The sequence below is a fragment of the Carcharhinus amblyrhynchos genome, chromosome 34, assembly GCF_965287045.1.
Source record: "Carcharhinus amblyrhynchos chromosome 34, sCarAmb.v2.hapA, whole genome shotgun sequence".
NCBI classification, from domain to species: domain Eukaryota; kingdom Metazoa; phylum Chordata; class Chondrichthyes; order Carcharhiniformes; family Carcharhinidae; genus Carcharhinus; species Carcharhinus amblyrhynchos.
The window spans coordinates 21,820,176-21,842,615 of record NC_137357.1 but is presented as its reverse complement, the minus strand read 5'-3'; the positions used below and the strand labels follow the sequence as shown (position 1 = coordinate 21,842,615).

The following is a 22,440-nucleotide window of genomic DNA, read 5'->3' as shown; positions in this document are numbered from 1 at the left end:
GGGGTCCTCGTGCACGAGTTGCAAAAACCCAGTCTGCAGGTGCAGCAGGTGACCAAGAAGGCGAATGGGATGCTGGCTTTTATAGCGAGGGAGATAGAATATAAAAAGCAGGGAGGTCTTGCTGCAACTGTACAGGGTACTGGTGAGACCACAGCTGGAATACTGTGTGCAGTTTTGGTCGCCACACTTGCGCAAGGATATATTGGCCTTGGAGGGAATGCAGAGGAGGTTCGCTAGGCTGATACCGGAGATGAGGGGGTTAGACTATGAACTGAGACTAAATAGACTGGGTCTGTACTGGTTGGAGTTTAGAAGGATGAGGGGGGATCTTATAGAGAAGTATAAGATAATGAAAGGGATGGATAGAGTAGAGATAGAGAGATTCTTCCCGCTCAGAAAGGATAGCAGGACTAGAGGACACAGCCTCAAGATAAGGGGGGGTCCGTTTAGATCAGAATTGAGGAGGAACTTCTTCACTCAAAGGGTGGTGAATCTCTGGAATTCTCAGCCCATTGAAGTGGTGGAGGCTACCTCACTAAATATATTTAAGACACGGGTAGATCGGTTTTTGACAGACAAGGGAATTAAGGGTTATGGGGAGAAAGCGGGAAAGTGGAACTGAACCACTTCAGATCAGCCATGATCTTATTGAATGGCGGGGCAGGCTTGAAGGGCTAGATGGCCTACTCCTGCTCCTATTTCTTATGTTCTTAGGATAGCAAATGTTGTCCCCTTGTTCAAGAAGGGGAGTAGAGACCATCCTGGAAATTATAGACCGGTAAGCCTTACTTCTGTTGTGGGCAAAGTTTTGGAAAGAATTATAAGAGATAGGATTTATAATCATCTAGAGAGAAATAAATTGATTAGGGACAGTCAACACAGTTTTGTGAAGGGTAGGTCGTGCCTCACAACCCTTATTGAGTTTTTTGAAAAGGTGACCAAAGAGGTGGATCAGGGTAAAGCAGTTGACGTGGTGTATATGGATTTTAGCAAAGCGTTTGATAAGGTTCCCCATGGTAGGCTATTGCAGAAAATACGGATGCATGGGATTGAGGGTGATTTCGCGGTTTGGATCAGGAATTGGATAGCTGATAGAAGACGGAGGGTGGTTGTTGATGGGAAATATTCAACCTGGAGTGCAGTTACAAGTGGTGTACCTCAAGGATCTGTTTTAGGGCCACTGCTGTTTGTCATTTTTATAAATGACCTAGATGAGGGTGTAGAAGGATGGGTTAGTAAATTTGCTGACAACACTAAAGTCGGAGGAGATGTAGACAGTGAGGGTGGATGTTACAGTTTGCAGAGGGACATAGATAAGCTGCAGAGCTGCACCGAGAGGTGGCAAATGGAGTTTAATACGGAAAAGTGTAAGGTGATTCACTTTGGTAAGACTAACAGGAGTACAGAATATCGGGCTAATGGAAGGACTCTTAGTAGTGTTGAAGAGCAGAGAGATCTCGGTGTACATGTGCATAGCTCCCTGAAAGTTGGCACCCAAGTTGATAGGGTTGTTAAGAAGGCATATGGTGTGTTAGCTTTTATTGGTAGAGGGATTGAATTTCGGAGCCGTGAGGTCATGCTGCAAATGTACAAAACTCTGGTGCGGCTGCACTTGGAGTATTGCGTACAGTTCTGGTCGCTGCATTATAAGAAAGATGTGGAGGCATTGGAAAGGGTGCAGAGGAGGTTTACCAGGATGTTGCCTGGTATGGTAGGAAGGTCTTATGAGGAAAGGCTGAGGGACTTGAGGTTATTTTCATTAGAGAGAAGAAGGTTACGAGGTGACCTAATTGAGGCTTCACTTGAAATATCGTGTTCAGTTTTGGTCACCTTGCTACAGGAAATATGTTATTATGCTGGAGAGAGTGCAGAAGAGATGTTCAAGGATGTTGCCAGGACTCAAGGATCTGAGTTAGAGGGAGAGATTGGATAGGCGAGGACTTTTTTCTTTGGAATGTAGGAGACTGAGGGGTGAACTTATAGAAGCATATACGATCATGAAAGGCATGGATAGGGTGAATGCACTCAGTCTTTTTTCCAGGGTTGGGGAATCAAGAACTGGATGGCGTAGGTTTAAGTTAAGAGGGGGAAGAATTAATGGGAACCTGAGGAGCAACTTTTTTATACAGAACAAAGAACAAAGAAAATTATAGAAGTAACAGGCCCTTCAGCCCTCGAAGCCTACACTGACCATGCTGCCCAACTGAACTAAAATCCCCTACTCTTCCGGGGACCATATCCTTCTATTCCCATCCTATTCATGTATTTGTCAAGACGCCCCTTAAAAGTCACTACCATATCCGCTTCCACTATCTTCCCTGGCAACGAGTCCCAGGCACCCACGACCCTTTGTGTGAAAAATCTGCCTCATACATCTCCTTTAAACCTTGCCTCTCGTACCTTAAACCTGTGCCCCCAGTAATAGATTTTCCCACCCTGGGAAAAAGCTTCTGACTATCCCTTCTGTCCATATCTCTCATAATCTTGTAGACTTCTATCAGGTAGCCCCTCAACCTCTGTCATTCAAGTGAGAAAAACCAAGTTTCTCCAACCTCTCCTCATATCTAATGCCCTCCATACCAGGCAACATCCTGGTAAACCTTTTCTGTACCCTTTCCAAAGCCTCCACATCCTTCTGGTAGTGTGGCGACCAGAATTGAACACTGTATTCCAAGTGCGGCCTAACTAAGATTCTATAAAGCTGCAAATGACTTGCCAATTTTTAAACTCAATGCCCTGGCCAATGAAGGCAAGCATGCCGTATGCTTCTTGACTACCTTTTCCACCTGCATTGCCACTTTCAGTGACCTGTGCACCTGTACATCCAGATCCCTTTGCCTATCAATAATCTTAAGGGTTCTGCCATTTACTGTATATTTCCTATCTGTATTAGACCTTCCAAAATGCATCACCTCACATTTGTCCGGAATAAACTTCATCTGCCATTTCTCCCCCAAAGTCTCCAACTGATCTATGTCCTGCTGTATCCTCTGATTGTCCTCATTGCTATCCACAAATCCGCCAATCTTTGTGTTGTCCGCAAACTTATTGATCAAACCAGTTATGTTTTCCTCCAAATCATTTACATATATTACAATCAGCAAAGGTCCCAGCACTGATCCCTGAGGAATGCCACTTGTCACAGCTCTCCATTCAGAAATGCACCCTTCCACTGCTACTCTGTCTTCTTTGAGTGAGCCAGTTTTGTATCCACCTTGCCAGCTCACCTCTGATCCCATGTGACTTCACCTTCTGCACCAGTCTGCCATGAGGGACCTTGTCAAAAGCCTAACTGAACTGCCGGATGAAGTAGTTGAGGCAGGGACATTGACAACATTTAAAAGGCATTTGGACAGATGCATGGATAGGAAAGATTTCGAAGGACGTGGGCCAAATATAGGCAAATGGGGTTAGCTTAGATGGGCATTTTGGCCAGCATGGACCAGTTTTGGCCATCTCCGTGCTGTAGATTCTATGATTCTATAATAGGGAATGTAAAATGTTGAAATGCTATTTCATGCTTTCAGCACAAGATCCTCAGTTTCTGAAATAGTAAGATTGTAAAAGACCGATTTTTGTTACTAACCATCAGGTGTATTGCTTAATTTTGATATTTTCACTGAAGTGATATGACTGCCTATGAATACTTGTGGTATATTCTGATCAGGTGAAGTGTGGAAATCTCTATTTTTATTGCATGATTTACTATACAGTTCCTTGAGTTAAAGGAAAGGGTGCAGACGAATGTGGAAACTTGTTAGGAGATGCCACAGAAGTGAAGTGCATTTGGATTGGTAAACTTACATGGCATACCAAAGGTTAAACTGTAAAAAATCAATGGGTTCTGCACCTTTCATTGTGACATCCCCCTCATCAAATTAAATGGAAAGTGTGTCTTGTCATATTTATATTACATTTTATTTAATAACTACAGGATGGCATGAAGTTAAATATTTGACAAGCTGATGTGTGCATTGGGGAATTGGACTGAGAGCAGCTCAGTGAATATAGTCAATACTATACTTAGCATTACTTAATCCTCCATAGGGAGTGTTAAGGTTTGCTTTAGGACTTTAATAATGCAAATTTCAACTGGAAGAAAGTCAACTAATCCATACACGACTAAGCCTGAAAAAGCCTCAGCATTATCCTGAGAATTGGACTTGTTCCCACAGCGATTGTTTCCATTGCTGTGCATTTTCCCTCTCCCTTTCAGTCACTTGCAATGTGTGTGTGTGTGTGTGTGTGTGTGTATACATATAAATGTATAATAGGGCTCCTCTGCTTTTGTTTTCTTTTGCTGATACCTTGAGAATTTTATGTTTTATCAAAGAGGCCTAGCTGTTTTTAGGTTTCCATCTGGTCTCTTGCTGTTGTGCTAATTCCATCCATGATTTATTCTCTGTATTCTTCCCTCTCTGTTTCTGTAACTCAATTTGCAATTGCTTTATTATTCAATTTATTACAATATTGCTTTGAAAACATTCTGACACAGTACAGTTAACACATAGGTTCTGGACTCGGCTATTCCAATGTTCTGCCTGAACTGTCATCTTGCAATCCCTGAAAACCTGAGCACATCAAAGACTCTGTTGCTTGGATCCCACTGAGCAGTCCCATCCATCCATCACCCTAGTGCTTGCTGACCTATCGAGAAGAATAATCAGATGATATTTCTGTTTTAAATTTCTTATCCTTGTTTTTAAATCTCTCTGTGATCTTGCCCCTCCCTATCTCTGCAAATAGGGAGGAATCGGTGGATGTGGTGTTTTTAGATTTCCAGAAGGCATTTGATAAGGTGCCTCACAAAAGGTTGCTACAGAAGGTTCGGGTGCATGGAGTTGGGGGTAGGGTGTTAGCATGGATAGAGGATTGGCTGTCTAATAGGAAGCAGAGAGTTGGTATCAATGGGTGCTATTCTGATTGGCAGTTGGTGACTAGTGGAGTGCTGCAGGGATCGGTGCTGGGGCCTCAACTGTTTACCATTTATATAGATGATCTGGAGGAGGGGGCTAAGTGTAGGGTGACGAAATTTGCTGATGACACGAAGATGAGTGGAAATGCAAATTGCGTGGAGGGTGTGGAAAGTCTGGATAGGCTGAGCGAGTGGGCAAGGACCTGGCAGATGGAGTATAATGTTAGCAAGTGTGAGGTTATCCACTTTGGCAGAAATTATAGTAGGAGGGATTATTATTTAAAAGGTGAAAAGCTGCAACATGCTACGATGCAGAGGGACCTGGGGGTCCTTGTGCACGAGTTGCAAAAATCTAGTCCGCAGGTGCCGCAGGTGATCAAGAAGGCGAATGGGATGCTGGACTTTATAGTGAGGGGGATAGAATATAAAAGCAGGGAGGTCTTGCTGCAGCTGTATAGGGCACTGGTGAGGCCGCAGCTGGAGTACTGTGTGCAGTTTTGGTCTCCGCAGTTGCGCAAGGATATTTTGGCCTTGGAGGGAGTGCAGAGAAGGTTCACTAGGCTGATACCGGAGTTGAGGGGGTTGAACTATGAAGAGAGACTTAATAGACTGTGTCTGTACTTGTTGGAGTTTAGAAGGATGAGAGTGGATCTTATAGAGACGTATAAGATAAAGAAGGGGATGGATAGGGCAGAGGTAGAGACATTCTTCTCGCTTAGAAAGTATAGCAGGACTCGAGGGCACAGCCTCAAGATAAGGGGGGGGCAGTTTAGATCAGAGTTGAGGAGGAACTTCTTCACTTAAAGGGTGGTGAATCTCTGGAATTCTCTGCCCGTTGAAGTGGTGGTGGCTACCTCGCTAAATATATTTAAGTCACAGGTAGATAGGTTTCTGATAGACAAGGGGATTAAGGGTTATGGGGAGAAAGCGGGAAAGTGGAACTGAGCCACTTCAGATCAGCCATTATCTTACTGAATGGTGGGGCAGGCTCGAAGGGCTAGATGGCCTACTCCTGCTCCTATTTCTTATGTTCAAACCTCCGAAAACTCTGCTCTCCTCCAATAATTTTCTAGTCCCTTGTGCTTCCCCGATTTTCATCACTCGCTTGTTCTCTGAAATGCCTTGGGCTTCCTGAATTCTTTTCCCAAACCTCTCCAACACTCTCTCACCTTTAAGGAAACTCTTTAACCAAGTTTTTGGTCATTGGGCCACAACTTTGAGCCACATATCTTATCACTGTTTGAAATCTCAATAAAAGACATGTAACAAAGACATGAGCCATGTGAAACTCTACTTAAAAGCAAGTTAGTTGATATAAGCATGGTGCTGCTTGTTCCCAGAGGTTGTGAACCATTCTTATGACCCAACTTTCCAAGAGTGGTGCTTGATGCTGCTCCCTGCTATTTTTTATAGTTGGGAATAATGTATGTTTATTTTGGGCAAGTCTGTGGCAATCATGTTGTGATTCTTGTGAGAATTAATCATTTCAGTGAAATTGTTCAGTACTATACACATTTCAAGGGACGACATGGAGGCATTGGGGAAGTCTGTGGCAATCATGATTTTTTTTCTCTAATCTCCTTTAATGAAACTTTGTGTACGTTCAATGATGTTGTAAATAATGCTATGGATCCATTCATAATATAAACAAGGTGAATTCAGAGTACCAGCCATCTGAACACATGATGACATCATTCCCACTGTGATATAAAACATGTCTCAATACCACAAAATACAATTGATGCTAGAGATCTGAAATAAAAACAGGAAATATTGAGCAGGTCAGGCAACATCTTTGGAGAGAGAAACAGAGTTAATGGGCGGAATTTTCCAAAATAAATATCAAAGTGTCAAGTGTGTTTCTCCCCAGATCTTCAAACACTTGGTCAAAAGAAAAGCATGGGGACAGGGACTGTTTTGTGCCCTCATCCCTGGGGGGCAGGGCACAAAGATGCCAACAAACCTGCTACACAGAGATTTTACAGATGCACCACAGAAAACATCCTATCTGGATCTATCCAAGACCGCAAGAAACTAAAGAGTCATAAACGAAGGCCAGTCCATGACGCAAGCCAGCCTCTGTCTACGCTTCCCACTACCTCAGAAAAGCAGCCAGCATAGTCAAGGACTCACACACCCCAGACATACTCTCATCAATGTTTTTCTGTTGGGAAGAAGATACAAAAGACTGTGATCACATACCAATTGACTCAAGAACAGCTTCTTCCCATCAGAGTTTTGAATAGACCTACCTCATGATTAGTTGGTCTTTCCCTACATCCTAGCTATGACTGTAGCACTACGTTCTGCACCCTCTCCTTTCCTTCTCTATGAACGGTATGCTTTATCTGTAAAGTGTGTAATAAAAAATACTTTTCACTGTATACTAATATAAGTGACAACAATAAATCAAATCAGAGAGACTGGGATATCATTTTTAAAGGGTGCCTTGATTTTAAACATTCCCCCTCCCACACCATCACCGGCCTCTCCCACTCCCAGAACAAGAAACTCCCAATGTGGTTCTCTAGAGGTCCCACCCACAGTCCTGCCCCTGGGTCTGGCCCCACCTCTGGCACCCTACGGTGCATGTTTCCCTCACTACCCAGGAGCTATACTCACCTCTGAGCCCCCAGCTTAGTCATCAGGACTGGCTTCCATTGCTGTAATTGTAGTGATTTCCACTAGCGTGACGTCACGCTGGTGGTGTTGGGTTGGGTGGAAACACAGGACATGCAGCAAACCTGGAAGGTAAGGCATTTTAAAGCGATTTACATCTACAATAATCAGGTTTGTGTCCTCACAGGATGATGCTGTCAGCACAGGGTGGGGAAGATCTCATTTGAGCTCTCCCCAGTGCAAATCCCATTATGGTTCCCTCGTGAAAGTTTCCAGCCATAAAGTGGATTTGCGTCCATGGTGATCAGGGGTAGAAAATTGCCCCCAATGTTTCAGGTTCAGGAATTTATATCAGACCTGTCATGTCCAGCGAAAACATGTTTGAGTCAAAATGTGGACTCCACTCAGAATGGTTGCTGGAACTTTGTTTATTTGAAATTAGTTGGCTGCCAAAGGTCAGGTGACTTTTGCAGTTTCTGCAGAGACAAATCATTAAATCATGTCTGAAAATGTCCCTGCCAAGTTCTCAAATGCAAATGGGTTCTTCAGGTGCAAAGGGACAATCCTTAGCAGTTCAATGAAAGCAATATAACCATTGCTGACAGCCAGGCGTATCAGAGCTATGAAGATGGAACATCAACTAAGATCTTCCAGTGAGAATCTCACAGCTGGTACGTTGATGGGTTACCAAACATTTGCCCATTGTGTATTAGTCAGTCTGGCTCCAACCCATTATGCTGACAATGAAGGGCACTGAAAATTGCCATTCTGTGAGCAAAACTGGCTTCTGATACCAAGCCCTTTATTATTTCAAGAACCAGTTCTGCAAAAGGGTTATTTAGACCTGAAACATTAACTCAGCACAGATGCTACCAGACCTGCTGAGTTTATCCAGCATTTTCTGTTTTTTTGGGAGAGAGAAGTTAGTCAGTCAATTTACACAAGCCACTAGCTGCAAAACATTAGTAGCAGAAAGGCCACAGATCCACACTTTTTTAAATCTAGAGACTGCTAGATCTCCCAGTCTGATTTATTTTCAAAGTTCATCTGCAAAGAAATTTGATCCCCTGGTAAGAAGAAACTCCAAGTGACTGACTTCACGACCTGTTTAACATACATCTTTTCAGAGGAATCCTACAATAATCCCCAGTGTATGACGACAGTTATCAACCCCCACCTCCCCCCCCACCCCAAACTACCCTTTTCGAGTCAACAGACCCACAATAACACTTATTCCCACAATGTGCCCATCTTCCTCTCCAAAACCAAACTAATTACGGACAGTTAGGAAAAGGACATAAAGGTTTCATGGTCTTAACAGTGTATTTATGTCACCAGGCTGCAGTGAGCCAATGCCATGTAGTCAACTTCTCTCAGGTGTAGAGTGAGTTAGTTTCAGTTGGCTATACCCAATCATGTAAATGCCATCCACTGCACGGGAATGTGGATTTATGAATGTGCCATCAGGTGAAATGAGCCATTTTTATGGTATTCAGAAGTTCCTACCCAACTCATTTACAACAATTTAAAAGCCGTGTTCCAATCTGTCAAGCTTCCAGCTCTATCTTTCCTCCCTTCCATTCGGAGTATTTTTAATGTGGAATTGTTTTGGAGTCTAACTCCAGCATCTGGCACTTCCAACAGTTGCATTTCCAAGTAAACAGTGGAAATGTGCAACTGGGAGCTGACTGAAAAGCAAGATGGAGAGAACAACACAAGGTGATACCAGACAGTGGGATAAAAATTGTTTTAAGCTGGCTTGATCTTCTGTTTGGACTTGTGGAGTTTGATAACTCACCTTGTATTGGCTGTACTGTGGCTTTACACTTTAACATTAATTACTCTTGATTAAAATGCCAATGACTTCTTCAGTTTGATATTTTCATATTTGCCACTTTACAAAAGTTTACAACACCCAGTCACACGTTGATGATGGTGATGGAAGTGCTGCTGCATTTTCTCTCCCAATGTCACATGGCCAATATTGGCATTAAGTCTTCCTTAATTAAACACTGTTCACGTGCAGGAAAACAATGCTCCTTCAGTATCTCCTATCATTTTCCTGCAGCCTTCATCTCAGAAACATTGGCCAAAATCCTCCAGTCTCGCATGCCCTGCTGCCACTGCCAGCGAGGCTGGGGAATTTGGCGCTCAGCAGGAGAATCTCAGCTGCAGGAGAGGTTGGAGAAATCTGGCCATAAACACCAATTTCATTACTGTGACATTTTGAACATTTCTCCACACACAGCATGATGTGGTCTTTGAACGACACTGTCAATTTAGCATCCAGTTGCGCTGAGTTTGAATAGTTTTGTTTGTGTGATAACAGGACTAAGACTACCCTCACAACCAGCTGGTAGGGGAGACTTTCATGCTATTACATTAGTCCCGTCAGCATTCATCCCACTGCATACCCAATTCCCTGTTTTATGGAAGTCCTTTCAAGGTGGCAAGAAGTTAACCCACCTGTGTAGATGAACCTTCCAGGTGCACCTTTGCAGAATTGCTTGGACTTGTAGGAAAGAGTAACCTCCACCACTCCTGGAATGTGTCGAGGAGGAGTCTGTACTCGGATGGCATGGGGAGTAATAAGCTGAAAGGCATGAGATGGGAAAACTGTTTGAATGGCATTACAGATCTGACCAAGCTAACCACAGACCACCTTTAGTTCTTCCAAAATCTGACATTATTCTATTGGAGTTTTACTGTTAGTCACGACCATCCCAACTCATTCATTGGTCTAACTTCTATTGTATGCCAAGTTAGACACTGCTGATTGTACCTTTCTACATCCATGATAGAATTGAAGAGTATTGAAATATTTTCCTTTCCCTTCCTAATTGATTGGGGAATAGTTTTAGGGCTTTGGCAGGCCTCTTTTATATAGCTCAAAGGGCTGTCTTTCTTGTGTGAGCCTGGGAAGTGGGGTACACCAAGTTGGGCCCATTCTTATTCTTCCATGATGTCCATCCACATTCATTTTCTAGCAGAGATCACTGAGCATTAATCAGAAATGGAAACATTGACTGACTTTATTTATCTGATCTCTGTAATCTACTGCATCAATTGTAGCATCTTTTATGCTGAGATAGCTGTTTGCAGCTCATACCGCATAGAGTTGCAATGGAATCTGGAATTCCTTTGAACTGTATGGCTCAGTTTGACACCAGTTAGTGGCTTGATCAGTTGGATCATTGGGAAACTTAGTTATTGTTGAACAGACTTTGAAAAAACTGAGGATGGCAGCTGACTACACAATGAGTTAGGATGATGGAGCTAAAAACAAAATTGCAGGCCATTTCAAAAAATTCTCTGGTAATTTTCAAATTCAACCATTGCACTTTGGGCAGAATTCTCCCATCCCACCCATGATGGGTTTTGGTGGCAAGTAGGATTGAAGAATCTAGCAGGATCCAAAAAGTCAGAAAGCCTCTGGCATAAAATTACATTGCAATTTTCCCAGTGGTGGGTTGATGGTAGTCTTCTCACTGACTGTGACGTGAATGTCATTTGCATTAATTTGCATATCATGAATGCTCATTAAAACAGCTGTTTGCCAAAATCCGATCAAGCCTTCCAATCTTCTGTCATGCTGGCATGAAATGCCAGTCCAAAGCCCGAATGTGAAAGAATGGTGTGCACGAGGTAATCCTTAGTTCGCAAGAGACTTTGAGGTGAACACAACAAAGCTTCCTGCTATAGTGCTGTGCTGCTCCTGATCTGCCGTACACTATTCTGCTGGAGTAAGACTGGTTCCTGCTTCCATCTTCATGCCAGTTGGTCTCCATGGACAGCACTGTGCTGCTGGACCCATGGACCCTCCTGTGGTTGAGGAGTACAGGGGTACTCCCACTGATGCCACAAACCTGTGTCTTAAATGGACAGGGCAGTGCCATGGGATTCGTGCCACCACAACAGAATTCCAAAGTTCAACCAGGGGTTGGGTGTTGTGTGAGACTGAAGACAGGCTGAAGGTGTGGCCTGATGCTGATAAGGAGGGCAGTGTAGAAGGGGGGTTTGTAAGGAGTGGAGGGAAGGGTGAGGGCTCATGATAGCAATAGAGAAGCAAGGAGATGAATAAAGAAGACCGAGGGAAGAGAAGCTGGACCCTGACAAGTCTGTGCAAAAAGCTGACACACAATGGGGTCAAAGGAAAACCACATTGTTTACTGGAAGGGAATGCACAAAGACTCCAGATGTGATGAGTAGAAGGCCAAGTTGGACATGGATGTCAGGTGATGATGGGTTTGAGGGAGCAGATGATTGAATTGAAGAACAGACTTCTTCAGGCTTCTAGCCTTTTCCCTCTGAGTTGTTAACATCCTGGCCAGTCTGGTGAAGATGGATGGGCTGGAGAGTGTGATATGAGTGGGCTGGGCAGCTATTTAAATATGGCACCAAAACCTTCGAAGCTGACAGCAGGTAGACATGTCAGCTGGAGGGGAACCCACCTGTGCATGATTAATGAGGTTTCAAGCATTAAAATCTGCTATTCTGGTTTGTGGGAAAGGTACCACCAGAGCCTCCTACAACCATACAGTTTCAAAATGGGAACATTCTCCAAAAGTTCGTTAATGTAGCAACCCAACCTCCCATCCTTTGACTCTGTCTGCACTTGCCGCTGCCTTGGCAAAGCAGCCAGCATAATTAAGGAGCCGTACCCTGGACATTCTGTCTTCCACCTTCTTCCGTCAGGAAAAAGCTCCAAAAGTCTCACATTTCAACCGACTCAAGAACAGCTTCTTCCCTGCTGCTGTCAGACTTTTGAATGGACTTGCCTTGTATTAAGTTGATCTTTCTCTACACCCTAGCTATGGCTGTAACGCTACATTCTGCATTCTCTCGTTTTCTTCTCTATGAACGGTATGCTTTGTTTGCAGAGCGCGCAAGAAACAATACTTTTCACTATATGTTAATACATGTGACAATAATAAATCAAATCAAATCAAAATCCTCTCCACTTTCATTGATTTCAGTTGAACTCTTTTCAAAATTTGGTAGCATGAAATGAATTTCTACTCCAATGTAACCTACCTCACTCCAAACAAGCATGGTGCCAAATAGAACTTGCAGTCCATCGAAAAAATTGTCCCCGATAATGATGACCATGGCACCCCCAGTAGTCCAACCTTCACTCGGGCTGATTGCTTTAATGCACGGTGTAGCTAAATATGAGAGTAAATAAATTAGATTACTTGCATATATACTTTTTCATTAATGTCGCTCCTCTCTGGTTCTTCCTAAGCTCAAAACAGGTCATCCCATACTCTGTCCTTCGTGGTCCTGCAATTGCAGTGCTGAAGTCACAACTCATTGTTCAATCTTCTACTCATCTTTTGCCCAGGACCAAAAACTGTATGATTCTTTCCTCCTACCAACTACAGATTTATAATCACTGTTTTCCTTTTTACAACTGAGGGTGTCATTCAAAATGGGCCTTAGCCCTCTAAGAACTAAGAGCAGTAGACTATATGACTTCTCAAGTCTTCTGCGCCATTCAATAAAATCAGGGCTGATCTTCTTAGACAACTCCACTTTCCCGGTCTATCCTTGACTCCCTTAGTGTTCAAAGAACTATCAATTTCAGTCTTTATACTCAGTGACTGAGCATCCCTCTGGAATACTGAATTTTGAAGATTCACAGTGAAAGAATTTCTCTTTATTCCAAAATGGCCACCTCCTCATGCCCTCTAGTTCGAGACCCTCCATCCTTGGGCCTTTTAGCATCGATCCTATTAAAGGCTTCAGGAATTTTATACATTTCCATGAGATAATCTCTCATTTTGCTAAACTTCAGAGTATCAGCTTGTCATACCCAATCTCCCCTCATCGGCCACCCCTTCCATTTCCAGGAATCAGTCCATGAAATCTTTATTTGCACTTCTTCTTATGCTTCTCAGTGATGTAAAGCGAACGGAGTATGATAGACTTTGTAGTTTTAAGCAGATCAGCTTTAAGTTATGTTTCTTAATTACAGCACTTGTCAAAGGATCCATCTGGCAACAAAAATCTTTTGAATAATGAAGGATGTCAACACCAGAATGGTAGTGTGACAGGGTTCTTGATTTATTTCAGGGAGCAGTGAGTTGGAATATGTGCCCAACTTCATTTTCTGCAAACAGTATGAGATGAGAAATTGAAAGAACAAAGTCTTGAATATGTTCCACATCAGCTACAGTTGGGAGATCTTATAGGACAGCCAGTAGTACCCTCATAGAAGCAAATAACTCTTCTACACACAGAGCATTTCTCCTGATTTGTGACACTTCCTGAGCTACTGACATCACCAACTTCATGATAATGTTTACTTAGTGTGAGCTAATGGAAGAAGTTTAACTGCCAGCACCGCGGCACACTGGTTAGCACTGCTGCCTCACAGCTCCAGGGTTCAATTCCTGGCTTGGGTGGGAATAGTAATCTGTGTCTGTGGAGTTTGCATGTTCTCCCCATATCTGCATGGGTTTCCTCCCACAGTCCAAAGACGTCTGGGTTAGGTGGATTGACCATGCGAAATTGCCCATAATGTCCTGAGATGTGTAGGTTAGAGAGGTTAGTGGGATAAATGTGTGGGGTTGTGGCAAATGTTGTCAGTGCGGATTTGATGGACCAAATGGCCTCTTTCTGCACTGTAGGGATTCTGTGACTCTTTATTTATGAGTGTAATAGAGTAAAATGCCTTGCAGGAACTCACTCAGGCTCCAAAGACAGCACCTACCAAACCCATGGCCACAACCATCCGGAAGGACAGGGCAGCAGACATATGGGAACACCACCACCTGTAAATTTCCCTTCAAGCCACTCACCATCCTGACTTAGAAATATATCACCGTACTTTCATTGCCATTGGCTCAAAATCCTGGAACTCCCTCCCGAACAGCACTGTGAGTGCACTTACACCACATGGACTGCAGCGATTCAAGAAAGTAAAAAGTCTGACAACACCAGGTTTTAGTCCAACCTATTTATTTGATAATATGCTCACAAGCTTTCGAGGGGACTGCCTCTTCGTCAGGTGAATGGAGAGTTCTGGCCTCAGACAGAGCATATAAAGCACAGAGAGTTTAGAGATTACTGATTAGAATGCAAATCCTTACACCTAACCTGCTGTTCAAGACCTGAAGTGGCTGATAATGTGAGTGGAAGGAGCACTGATCACAGTTTAAAGAGATGTGTATTGTCTCCAGACAGTACAGTAAGTGAGGTTTTGCAAACCCAGGCAAGTCACGGGGGTTACAGATAGTGCGACATGAACCCAAGATCCCTGTTGAGACCGTCCTCATGTGTGCGGAACTTGGCTATCAGTCTCTGTTCAGCGACTCTGCGCTGTCGTGTGTCGTGAAGGCCGCCTTGGAGAATGCTTACCCGAAGGTCAGAGGCTGAATGCCCGTGAATGACCTTCGGGTAAGCATTCTCCAAGGCGGCCTTCATGACACACGACAGCGCAGAGTCGCTGAACAGAGACTGATAGCCAAGTTCCGCACACATGAGGACGGTCTCAACAGGGATCTTGGGTTCATGTCGCACTATCTGTAACCCCCGTGACTTGCCTGGGTTTGCAAATCCTCACTTACTGTACTGTCTGGAGACAATACACATCTCTTTAAACTGTGATCAGTGCTCCTTCCACTCACATTATCAGCCACTTCAGGTCTTGAACAGCAGGTTAGGTGTAAGGATTCGCATTCTAATCAGTAATCTCTAAACTCTCTGTGCTTTATATGCTCTGTCTGAGGCCAGAACTCTCCATTCACCTGACGAAGAGGCAGTCCCCTCGAAAGCTTGTGAGCATATTATCAAATAAATAGGTTGGACTAAAACCTGGTGTTGTCAGATTTTTTACTGTGTTTACGCCAGTCCAACGCCGGCATACCCACATCGCGATTCAAGAAGACAGCTCATCACCACTGTCTCAAAGGCAATTAGAGGGGAACAATAAATGCTTGTTGAGTTAGCAATACCCACATGCCATGAATCAATTTTAAAAATGTTACATCAGCCAGGTGCCATTTGGATGTGTGTTTTTATAACAGTTCTTAGTCACAGTCATTTAGTTCTTCTTATTGAGAGTTATAGACATGATTGAAAGTTTTGTTTGTTTACAATGTAATTGTAAGTAATAGCATAAGTAACTTCCAGTCAATGTATATTTCCATTTGTTTTCGAATTATCATAACAGGTGCAATTTCCCCAAAAAAAGAACTAAGTGCCCAACGGGCAGGGAAACAGGAGTTTTCTCCGCCTGTTTTTTGGCTAAGCTGGGTTTAATGAATTTCTGGCACTCTGTGCAGCACAGAGGCCATCAGAGGATTTACTCCGGTGGGGGTGACCTCATCCTGCCTAAGAGGCCAGCATCAAAGTGCTGAGGTGGTCATTGTGCATGTGCCAATTTCCAGTATCAGTTGACATGCGCCTCTTCTGGTTGCAAGCCTTTTGATCACCAGCCCTGAACCTCCGCCCAGTCTCCTGATGGTTGGCAATGGCATCCAAGTGGCCTTCTGATTGCCAACCCCTGCCTCCAAATGGCCAGCCCTATCACCAGCCCTCACTCCTCGTGCAGATTTCCCCCTTTCTCTCTCTCTTTACCTCTTCCCACTGGTCTGGCTCGCTCCCCATGTCATCCTGCCCAGGGTGCCCAGTGGACAGTGTCAGGGTGCCAGGCTGTCACTGCCCAAGGGGCATCTCCCCTGCCCTGACCTCCCTGGGCCTCAATGATCTCCAGTCCCACCAGTGAGGCCATCATACCTGATCCTTGTCGCTAGGGACCATATGTGATCCCCGCTGGTATGGTCTTCCACTGGTAGGGTCAAAAACATTAGTGATCCCAGATAATTGTGTCCCAGACGTGCTAAATAGATGCAAATCACAATTTGCATATTGTAATCAGTTTCACAGTGTTCCCCGGAAGCCAATTGTGATTCACATTTTTGGCTACCCACTGATATTGCCCAGCCCGCTATGCTACTCGACCAGCACAGTGGGCCAGGAAAATCTTGCTCATCATTCATCCTTTTCAGTTTGTGGTGATTCATTGGCTTAAATGTTAACTATTGTTCCAGTCAAAGGTTTTAACTCCTTGACACTGCGTTCTTTCTCACTCTTGGAGGCAATACCATTGCCACATGGCAACTGGTCTTCTAAGGCCTGGATTTTCACCACAGAGAGGCTCTCCATCTGCCTCACAGCACCAGGGATCCGGCCTCAATTCCGACTGGGTAACTGTATCAAGTTTGCATTTTCTCCCATCTCAGAATGGGTTTCCTCTTGATGCTCCGATTTCCACCCACAGTCCAAAACTGTGCAGGTTAAGTGAATTGGCCATGCTAAGTTGCCCCTTAGTGTCCCAAAGTGTGTAGTTAGGGTGATTAGTGGGGTAAATATGTGTGGTTGCAGGCCAAGATTGGGCCTGGGTAAGATGTTCTGTTGAACAGTCGGTACAACTCAATGGGTTGAATGGCCTCTGTCTGCACCTTGGGGATTCTATGGTGAGAATTCTGGAAATGGCAAAGAGTTCAAAGTCCATGCCTTCCAAGTTGGCATTTCCCATCTTCAAACTGAGGGACTCGAGTTGAACTGGGGTTCACATATGCATGATTTGTGGAGGTAGCTAGCTATTAAAAACAGCTGCTGCCTCCACTGAAGTGGGCTTTTGGAAGAACAGGAGTACTCGATCCAGACCGTGCAGTTTACAACAAGTAAGAGGATATCTAAATTTGGTAATGTAATTGGATAGCCAGAGTCCCATTGGAATGGGTATCCCAAAAGATACCCCTTTGGAGAGGTAAAGTACCCTTTTGGGTATTGTCCTGGATTCCTTTGGGAAGGGTAAGGCTCCCTTGGGAATTGTTAAAAGTGAATGTAATTATGCACTTGTTTTGCACAAACTCAATGGAACTGTAAACTGTTGAGGAACTGTCTGGTTGTCAAGGAACTATCTTGCTGTCAAAAAAAATGTTTCAGAGCTGTCCGGCTGTTAAGGAGCTGTCCAGTTGCCGAAGCTGTCCATAGAGTGTGAAAGCTGCCCAGGAAGTATACAGCCATCAAATCTGTCAAACTTTTCCAGGAAGTGTCAAACTTGTCAAGGAACTGTTCAAGAATACAATGTGGGTTGGCATGGAGGGAGTAAGGGCAAAGGGTGAGAGTAAGGGCTGGCATAAGTTGTCATGAAAGTGGCATAGGGATATGGGCATTTGAGGGTAGAGCAGCACCAAGATGCCATAGGGAGTATCAGGACACTGGGAGCTGATGAGAGAGGTACCAAGTTGGCTTGGGGATGTAGGGAACAATAGGCTGACATAAGGGTGTGAGGGGCCATAGGTTGGGTGTGGAGTATAATTTGGCATAGGTTGGCATGGATGGGGCAGAGGAAATGTGTGGTGAGGTGAGGGCTGGAGGGATTTTTTTTTGTTTTTTTAAATTTATTTTGACACACTATTGGGACACAGAGGCGAGCCTTGTGACCAGCCTGCCTCTGCACCCAGCAGCCTCTTCATTCATTCCAGGGTCACCAGGTCTGACTTCCATTTCAATCCATCCCCCCCAACCAAAAATCTGACCTGTAGACAGACATTTTTAAAGGTCAGGTTTGCTGAGCCAAAATATCTCCCAACTTGACTAACACGATCAGATGATAAAAATCTGGACCAAGTCATTGACAACGGCCTGGGTATAATCACTTCCTTGGCCACATGGCAAGCAGTGTAGTTGCGATATAATTAACGTAACTTTGTACATTTTCAATAAACTTTCCCGTTGGCTTAGTTGTTATCTGTACTTCCTGTCATCTTAGGCACAGCAATCAGAAACCTCAGAAAAGACTGACTAGCATATAAATGGCAGTTTACAAGTAACCTGAATATCTGCTTGCTTTCCAGCAGTAAGATCGACAGTATGCGGTGACATCAGATATGAAATATTCCTTTTTAATTGCAGTAGAAAAGATTCAAAGTAAACAAAGTTCAGTTTGGAGGAATGGCGGTTAATCGATGGGAGATGCAATTGCCCAAGGCAAGAGACTGATTTTCTTCAGCAAATTTTAATTTCTGACACTTCAGGATGTAAAGCCTGGGCACAGCAGAAGAAAATGCAATCTGAAGGGAATCATTCCAGACCCTGCACCGACTCTGTTAAATTGTTTTCCATACGTAGAAGGACTGTTACTTGTCATATGATCGCCCCCACTTCATTTCTTTTCTGCACTCTGCCTAGATGGTACTTATCCTCAAGTGGCATAAACATAAATCCACCCATTTATTGGATAAAATTTTGAAGTCTGATTGCAGTTGCTGTACCTAATACCTTAGCAGTTCAGAGGCAGGTGGCAAATTTTCTGGGCTTTTAGTTTACACTGGCTTGAAGATTATTGTTGGTGAATAAGTATTTTTTGTGACCATTTTGCACTCTTTCATGGAATGTGGATGTCACTGGTAAAGCCAGCATTTATTGTCTAACCCTAGTTACCCTTGAGAAGTTGTGGTGAATCATTTTCTTTAACTATTGCAATCTATTTGTGCAAGTACACCAACAGTGCTGATGGGAAGAGAGTTCCAGCCTTCTGAGCCTGTGACAGTGAAGGAACGGTGATTTAGTTCCAAGTCAGTGTTATGTCTGCCACGGAAATAACCCACAGGTGTTAATGCTGTCCATGTGTTTGCTGTCCTTGTACTTCTAGGTGGTAGAGATTGTGGGTTTGGAAGGTGCTGTCAAATAAACCTTGGTTAGTTCCTGCAGTGAACCTTGTATATAGTACACACTGCTGCCACAATGCATCAGTTGTGGAGAGAGTGAATGTTTAAGTTGGTGGATGAGATGACGATCAAACTTTGTTGTGGATGGCATCAAGCTTATTGTTGGAATTGCAAACATCCAGACAACTGGGGATAATTCCATCACACTGCTGACTTGTGCTTTGTAGATTGTGAACAGGCTTTGATAAATCAGGAGTTGAGTTGCTCACCCCAGAATTCCAAGCCTCTGACTTGCTGTTGTCACCACTATTATATGGTTGGTCCAGTTCAATTTCGAGTCAATGGTAACCCCCATAGTGGCAGATTCAGTTATGGTAATGTCATTGAATGTCACGAGGAGATAGTTGGATTCTCTCTTGTTTAAGATGATTGCTGTCTGGCATTTGTGTGGTCGGAATACTACTTGCCACTTCTCAGCCCAAGCCTGAATCCTGCTGCATGTGGACACAGACTGCTTCAATATCTGAGCAATTGTAAATGGTGCTGAGCATTTTGCAATCAAACATCCCCAGTTCTAACTTAATGATGAAGAAGATAAGTCATTGATGAAATAGATGAAGATTGTTGAGCCCAGAACACAACCCTGAGGAATTCCTGCAGCAATATCCTGGGACTGAGATGATTGACCTCCAACAATCCTAACCATTTTCCTTTGTGTTGGGTATGACTCCCAGAAGTGGAGAGTTGTGCCCCTGGTTCCCATCGACTTCAATTTTGCCAGGGCTCCTTGATGCCATATTTGGTCAAATGCTGCCTTGATATCAAAACCAGTCATTCTCACCTCCCCTGTTGAGTTCAGCTCTATAGTCTATATTTGAACAAAGACTATAATGAAATTAGGAGCCTCGTGACCCTGGCAGAACCCAAACTGAGAATCAGCAAGCAAGTTATTGCTGTTTGGGTGCTGCCAAATAGCACGACCAGCAATAACTTTTATCACTTTGCTGATGATCAAGAGGGTGTAATTGGTGGGATGGTAATTGGATTGGATTTCTCCTGGTTTTTGGCATGCAAGTAGCCCTGACACAAACACACAAAGAGGTGAGTTAGAGTTAAAAAAAATAAGAGGATATATGACTAAGTGTTCTTTGATTGTCCTGAGAGCAGATTTTAACCTTTGCAGCCAATTTAGGTTAGCTGTTTTTTTCGGTGCGGTCAGATGTAAAAGATGTGGCAATTATTATGAGTTCTTGATTCAGTGGTAGATTTCTGGTAGAGTTGGCTTCTCAAACCAGACAACAGGCTTATTCTAAAAGAGGGAGAAAACCCTCAGCTTGTTTCCTCTTGTTTCTTGATACTGGCTTGGTCACTTCAAATCTCTCTCTCTCCCTTCCTCATGGCTGGCAACCTTGCCTTTGAAATACTTCACCCATTCTGTTTTTTCAAGAGGTTTTGGGTGTGTCTGTCTGTGGCAGATATTACTTCAATATCCAGTACTTTGTATCTTCAATATCTTTTCCTTGGACAGTTGCGAGTTTCAATGAGTGTCTCGATTTACGGAAAATGTTTCTTTCTTCAAACTCCCTAGAGGGTTATTTGTTGGTTTCTTACATTCAACTTGGAACGTGGTCTTGCATTTTTAAGCAGCTTGCTCTACCTCAGTTCAAATTGCAAAAGTTCTCGTCAGTTGAAAGTCGAAAAAACTTCTTTTCAAAAATAAAAAGGCATAGCCTTGTAACAAATGACAGGCCATAAAGACAGCTCACCACTGTCTTATCAAGGGAAATTAGGAATGGGCAAAAAATATTGTCTTTGTCAGCAATGCCCAAATTCTGTGATTAACTAAGTAAAATCTCTCACTTATCCTTCCTTTCCCTCGCTCTCCGTTTCCCCCTCTATTAGAACAGTGAAATGCTCCTATCCTTGGTAATCATAAACCAAGACTTCAAGAAGCAGGATAAACTAATTTTGTTCCAGACATCCCAAAGGTGTTGCTGATAAACCCTGGGATGTATTCCTTCAAGCTTTTCTGACACACATGATAGACTTATCAATGAAATAGCACCGGTAATGAAGCTTCAACTATCAAGAGGAATGCCAAAAACAGAATCTTGCAATCATACAAAATAACTTTCCTGTAATGAAATTCTCTTAACCCATGAGTCTTTCCCAATTCTCACTCACATGTAATGTATTACCTTCAGACATTCACGCGAGTGTTGTTGGGGGAACATCACAACTTAGAGAGGATATACTGGCCTTGGAATGACTGCCATGCAGGGTTACATGAATGACTCCAAGAATTAAATTTTGAAGAGAGATTCCACAAACTAGAATTGCATAACTTGAAATTCAGATGGTTAGGAGATGATTTATTTGAAATTTTAAAGTATTTAAACATTAAGAGGATACTTAAGGCAGATAGAGAGCAACTATTTATCATTTGGGGAGTCCAGTCTTAATGTCTTATCAATCGATTTGTTACATTAGGAGAAACAGGTAATGGGTCTTGTCTTTGAGCACATAGAAATCAGGGACCCCTCTTGTTAGTTTATTTTATTGATTTTTGGCTGATTAAGAGTATAAATAAAGGATAACAGGAACAATGGGTTGTTTGGGAGGGGATCTGTGAGACTGAACAGTCAATACACTCTCTTGATAAAGAATAGTTTGTGTCTTGGTTCTGGCTTCACAAATTGGCTTGGATCCGGCTAACATCCAGGACTATGGGACAACCAAAAATTAGAACCAGACCTTTCAGGAATAAAATCAGGAAAGGGTGGTAGAAGTTTGGAATTCTCTTCTGCAAGTGACAATTTAAGCTAGATAAAGTCTTAAATTTGAATTTGGATTTGAGAAACTTTTGTTGGCAAAAGTACTCAGGTGAAATGGGGCAAAGGCCCATATGGAGTTAGGTCGGAGATTCGTCAAAAACTCACTCATGGTGGAAAAGACCTGAGAGGCTGAATTATCTTGTCCTGTTTTTATGGACTTGCAACATGTGTGCATTATTCATTATTAATGTGACAAACAACAGTTGTCTTCAATGCATGAGAACTACCAAACATATAAGCAATTAAATTTTGCATGGAAACATTGGGGAACTACAGTATTACATGGTAAAGAAAGCAAGAATTTATGTAGCACCTTTTGCAGCCTCAGGGCTGCAAAATATGTTATGTCAAATGAAGCGTGTCATTGTTTTACTGTAGGAAACGCGGC

At 43.2% G+C, this 22,440-nt stretch overlaps 1 protein-coding gene across 5 annotated transcripts in view; it reads right to left on the bottom strand.

Moving 5' to 3' along the window:
- The window catches only part of LOC145361426 (transcription factor COE2), a 305,378-nt gene that overhangs the window by 65,979 nt on the left and 216,959 nt on the right, over positions 1-22,440 (bottom strand). For all 5 annotated transcript variants that reach the window (XM_080217170.1, XM_080217168.1, XM_080217171.1 and 2 more), the window contains 2 exons: positions 12,569-12,699; positions 10,001-10,127 (listed from right to left, as the gene is read on the bottom strand). In XM_080217170.1, the coding sequence (XP_080073296.1) occupies positions 10,001-10,127; positions 12,569-12,699 (258 nt within the window). The remainder of the gene's footprint in view (positions 1-10,000; positions 10,128-12,568; positions 12,700-22,440) is intronic.